The 5,969-nt window shown below is 42.1% G+C and overlaps 1 protein-coding gene across 1 annotated transcript in view; it reads left to right on the top strand.

The window, feature by feature from the left end:
- Positions 1-2,982: 2,982 nt before the first annotated feature.
- Positions 2,983-5,969, top strand: part of itga8 (integrin, alpha 8) — a 35,917-nt gene continuing 32,930 nt past the window's right edge. The window contains exons 1-2 of the mRNA XM_010797851.1: positions 2,983-3,362; positions 3,700-3,830. Of these exons, the coding sequence (XP_010796153.1) occupies positions 3,181-3,362; positions 3,700-3,830 (313 nt within the window). The 5' untranslated portion in view covers positions 2,983-3,180. The remainder of the gene's footprint in view (positions 3,363-3,699; positions 3,831-5,969) is intronic.

The raw sequence follows: 5,969 nt of genomic DNA, 5'->3' as shown, positions 1-5,969 counted from the left end.
ACTGTTTAGGGAGAACATTGGTTTGGTTTAAGGACTCGAGTGTATCTCTAGGAATTAAACCCCAGTACAGCCAGTTGACTGAAACTCTACTGTTAATCCAGCTATAGGACTGTTCGAGGGAAAACCTACCAAAGCCTTTCACATACAAGAACACACACACACACACACACACACACACACACACACACACACACACACACACACACACACACACACACACACACACGACGACGCAACGANACTGTTCGAGGGAAAACCTACCAAAGCCTTTCACATACAAGAACACACACACACACACACACACACACACACACACACACACACACACACACACACACACACTCACACTCACACTCACTGATAAGCGTTTACAGCGTTAAGGGACGCAGAGAACTGGAGATTTGTACAGAAGGTTTTGTCAGTATTGTCACCAAGGAGAAGTTTTAGTCTCTGTGTGTGTGTGTTTGTGCTTTGTGCAACACACTACGATGTTGGCCAAGTGTTCATGTATCTATTATCACACTTAAAGGTTCTGGAATAAACACTTTTTTTGTTCAAATGCTCTGTGCTGGGATACCTTTATTAGCATATGTCCTCTGTGTCTTTTCCTCATAAATATCCTGATCCTGACACCCAACCACCTCAGGTTTCAGGGTGTCTATGGTCTGCCTGGATCCCCTCAACGCTAAATCAAACACCAACTTGTTTTTTGTTCTCCCAAGGGTCTTTAAATGAGTAATTCACTAAATCTCCAAGACATTGAGGGTGACTTAAGGTAATATATCACCCTCAAAATGACCATTCCTATATCAATTTCTCACCCGGTGTCAACATCAATTCTTGTTGAAAATGTTGTTTGTCAATCAGCACACAACTCAGTATTTATCCAGTCGTCTTCTCACTAGTTGCCAAACGTAGCTGCATCCAAATGTATGTTTTGACATTTGCTTTTGTTAAACACAACCCCAATTTTCTTAATAATCAAAACATTTCTTAATTTCTCCCTTCTTTGTTCACCGTAGAAGCATGCGAACAAATAGCTGTATTTAAGAATGAATGGTAACGTGCGAGGGACTTTTATACACAAAGAGATTCGAGGAAATTAAGCATGACTTTAGCTCTTAAGACATAAAAAGCCTACATATTTCTGTTTGCTTGTCATTAAGATTCCCCAGAGAACATAAATGAAATATAAGTGGCTTGTTACTACCCTCGTGTGTGTGTGTATAAGTATCCACTCAAGACAAGCGGCAAGTTTTAGGAGAAATACTTTATCCCATTTAAGTACTTAGTTGGCTCTGGAGTTTTTAACTAAATGTTTATGCATTTGTGTGTGTATCTGCAGATATCCTGGCTCCAGAATGCATCTGTCCACTGTAGTGTGTTAATGTTGGCTGGGTGTGTGTCTAATGGATTTGTCTAATGCAGAATGTGGGCCTAATGTGTCACAATTGTCTGCCTAACAGTCGCATTAGGAGTTTGTAAAGAGACGTTGGCAGAGTGTGTAGAATATAAAGCACTATCATGTTGGTGCCATAATCAATCCAGAATGAACCTGCAGGAAATCCGTGATCGCAGCACTTTGGCAGACAGACAGGACTTAACCTGAACAGTGTGTGTGTGAGTGAGTGAGTGTGTGCATTCCTGGAAATGAGATATCTGTGAAGAACTTATTGGATGTAAGACAGTGGAGAAAATGATGACAGTCCATGCACATGCTGAAACTGAGCTGCATGTAATGTGAGTTACTTGGCATCCTAACACATGAGGCAGAAGAAGAGGATCTGCTGCCTCCTCACTCCATCATATTCACCATCTTCTACTTATTCATCTTTGTGTGCTCAGGTTTTTCTCGCTTTTCTCCATAGATTTACACAGAAGCAGATGAGGAAGAACCGACCCTCTTTTTCTCCTTTCTCTCTCTCCCAGACACACACACACATGTTCACTTCCCTGTTGCACAAAAAGGACGTGACAACCAAGTTTGTACAAATGAAATGAAACCATGCAAAAGGAAACTAGAAGGGATTGACAAATGGATGAATGGATGTGTGTTGTAGGAGCAGAGCAGGTAGAGGGATGTGAGAAACTTCTCCATCTGGCAGGTCAAAGTTTGGGTTCTCCTCATTCACTCTTTACCTCACCTTCTCACCTGGTTCTTATCAACTCTCCTGAGAGAAAACACACTGTGCTGCTCCACTTTGCTACACTGCGAGACTGGCAGTGGAGTTTAATTCAGCACTAATCATATGTGCCTGTAAAGCTTAGTTTAATTAAAACAAAGTCCACACAATGATAAACAGCAGCTTGAGAGTTTGGCTCAAAGTGTGTGGGACATTCTCCTATTTTTCTCTGCCCTGCACACGATTTGATAGATTTTTTGGATAAGACATTTCTTTATAGTCTGGTCTCGCCCGTCACCTCTTCAAACTGTTTTTCATTGCACGATATTATTTTCAGCACAAGAGAAGTATGTTTCCTCGGAGGTTTAGTTAGTGGGAATATCGCCTGGTGTTGAGTGAAACGGTAAACTGTCCAAAACTGCATGCATTTACACAGCTCAAGAGATTTCTGCCTTAAATCGACATATTAATTAAAACTACCGACACAACTACATCAGATTATGCCAAACTGAAGAAATGCATCACTGCTTTAAGGTTTAACAAAGTGGTGTAAGGTAATATATGAAGTACAACTCTTTGCATTTTTGTGCTTTCTGTGTATAATTCTGCACTCATTTGACATGGTGGCTGTTAATCTCACTTAATGTTATTTATTGTTTCTGTGTTAAACTCACAATTCGCTGCAGAAAATCTGTCTCTGCCATAAAAGGAGCGGTGACGCGCCCGTCCCGTTGCGCGCTCAGATGTGGTCTGAGTGTGTGTGTAAGTGTGTAAGTGTGTGTCTGTGTGTGTGTGTAGGGGGTAAAGTTTTAAGCAGAGGGCGGGGGCGCGGCTGTGTGTAGTCTTGAGACTCTGGGAAGACCTGGTGGTTTCAGGGTGTCAGGAGGCATTTTGGGGGGAGAGCAGTGACAGCAAGTTGGCGCGCTTAAACTAGGACAAACCTCACCTGCACGGAGGAAACCATCTCTGTCTCTCTCGCTCTTTCTCCCCCTCTTCTGCTTTCTCCCTATTCCCTCTCATTTTTCTGGAATAGTGCGCTCCTTGGTGTTCTTCGGGGATGGAGCGTGTCTGGGACTGTGTTTCCTGCGCTGGGATGTTTGTTCTCGGGCTGCTGTCGGTGCTAAATGGAGTTGGAAGTTTTAACCTTTACGCAGAGCATCCTTCGGTTTACAAGGGACCCGATGGAAGTTATTTTGGCTATTCTGTGGACTTCTACCAAGCTTCCTCCGACAGCAACACGTGAGTTTCAGGACTTAGGTTGTCCCATCATGGTCCTGATTACACTCTACCTCCACTTCTAATATAACCTGCAAAAACTTCTGCTCAAAAGAATAGAATCTCAATGATGTGAGGTGAAAACTTTAACTTAGATGAAAAATAAATGCTGCTTTATTCTCTGAAGCTGCACATACTGTAATAGGACAGGCTAAGCAATGGTTCAAATGTCCACCACACAGAGCAAAACAGAAGTATACAAACAGAAATGGATGAAATTGTGCTTTTTGTATACAAGTTTGCATATATAAACTTTCCTGCATGTCTTGCATGTACCTTGGGTTTCTTTTTTTTCAACCAGGATCAGTGTGTTGGTTGGGGCTCCCAAGGCAAACACCTCTCAGCCTGGTATTGTGGAGGCTGGGGCCGTCTACTACTGCCCCTGGCCTGGACATCCAGACAGCTGCAGACAGATACCTTTTGATGGTTCCAGTAAGTCACTTGAAAGCTCTTTACATTTTTTCATGTCACGGATCAAAATAAATTCATGACAGACCTCCTGCAGGCCCCTCTGGATATAATCATGGCCTGTAAACTCCTGTTGTACAGGGTTTGTCTTGTAGGGCATGGAAAGGAATAACTTTTCTAGTGAACAAAAAGGAAATGTACCATGTGTTCATGTCTCTGAGGTCTGAGGGGGTCCTTTTAAAGCCAAAGGTGGCCCATGTGATTTGGAACCATTGGCTTTACGAACCTGTGTTTCTGGTATGTGTGTGTATGAGTTTGCTCATTTGCTGCTGAATGAATAAGAGAGATAAGACATGTGGGTCTCATCAGCTTCATCTAACAGAAAAAGGTGGCTGGCGGGTTTACTGGTACAAACTTACATCATGTTGATTATGGTTTTCAATATATTATCATCAAGGTTAACTGTGTAATCAGCCTATGTTTGTGCTTCTGATGTCTCTGATGCACGCTTTTCCATCGAGTATAGTGTGTGTGTGCGCACAAGGTAGAGAGAGAGAACAAGTGAGAAAGCGAGAAAGAGGAGGGGGGGTAAACTGTACACACATGGGAATTTTGTTCCCCTTCAGAGGGGATTGGGTGAGGTCTGTTTTTTATTAGATTTAAAAAAAAGAATCCCTGTCTCCTTTCCCCAACCCTCTCTCGGTCTCCATCCATCTATCTCCCTCTCTCTTAGTCTTTCAGAATCTTTCCGTATTAAACTTCTATCATCTTTGTGAGGACCACAATAAGAGAGATGGAGGAGAAACAGACTTTTTGTTGCACATTTAACCTTGGGTCTACAAGCATTTAAGATGCATTAGTTTAGAGCTGTTGGCTTTGGGTGGAGCTGCAGCAGAGATACTGGCATGAGGAAATCACAAGAAAACTGTTATATCCACCGCTATAAAACATCTATGAATACAATTGGATGATAGCTAGTGCTTCCCATTCAGCTGATGTATCAATGAGCTTCTGAAGCATAAATGAAGCAGCTGATAGCCGATCAGCTGAGGACGTTATTGTTCAGCCTGAACTAAAGCAAGGCTCCATGCAGATGAGGGTAAACCTCAGTAAGGACTATTTTCTTGGCTCTCCTTAAAGTTAATTATGTGTTATTTTCACAGAAGGGCTTAGTTTGAGTGTTAAGTGTTTGGAGAAAGATTTCAGGTTTGGGGGCTATAAGAATAAACATCAAGGGAACCAATGTGAGCGTTGTCATGTGCATGTGTATTCACATGTATTCATGTGTAGGTTGTTGATTGATGACAGTGGCCACGGTGGATATTTCTAAAGTTACAGCAGACCTTTTATTACAGGTATAAACCAGACAAGGAGACACATATACCCTCAAAAGATATCAGCACAAGTGGTGAACATATGTGTGCAATGTATATCCATACATCAGCCTCACATGTGCCTGTGTGTGTGTGTGTGTGTGTGTGTGTGTGTGTGTGTGTGTGTGTGTGTGTGTGTGGGGTTGAGAAAGAGCTTGATATGGTGAAGTGATTGCATGTCCATGATTAAAGTAAAAACAAACCTGGTGTTGATCCATTGCTATTAAATCAGCTTCAGAAAGAAATAGATACATGCATTAATCATATCATTATTAACAATTTGAAACTCGAAGCAACTTCAGTCTTGTCTAATACATTATTTCTCATTCACTAACTTTACCCACAATTTCCAAATAGTGAGAAAATAACTTCCTTCCAGCAGTGAATCTGGTTCTTTAACCTGTAGCTGTACACCTTCTATGCAATATGCCTGTATGTGTGTGTATTTGCGTATTGAAGTGTGTGAGTATGTGCCAGGGGAAGATGTTTAATGTGGAGGGGTCTGCACGACTCTAAAGAGACCCAGCTGGTCTTTAATAACGCTGGAAAATATCTACAACAGAGTGTTGTGTGTGTGTGTGTGTGTGTGTGTGTGTGTGTGTGTGTGTGTGTGTGTGTGTGTGTGTGTGTGTGTGTGTGTGTGTGTGTGTGTGTGTGTGTGTGTGTGTGTGTGTGTGTGTGTGTGTGTGTGTGTGTGTGTGTGTGTGTGTGTGTGTGTGTGTGTTTACGTTTACCATGCATACATTCACGCACACGTTTTACATATTGCCCTAAAATTACCCTTTCTTTT

Source organism: Notothenia coriiceps, unplaced genomic scaffold (genome assembly GCF_000735185.1).
Source record: "Notothenia coriiceps isolate Sejong01 unplaced genomic scaffold, NC01 NC01_scaffold00038534, whole genome shotgun sequence".
Classification (NCBI taxonomy): Eukaryota; Metazoa; Chordata; class Actinopteri; order Perciformes; family Nototheniidae; genus Notothenia; species Notothenia coriiceps.
Note: the sequence above shows the minus strand (reverse complement) of the source record. Positions and strands in the feature narration are given on the sequence as shown.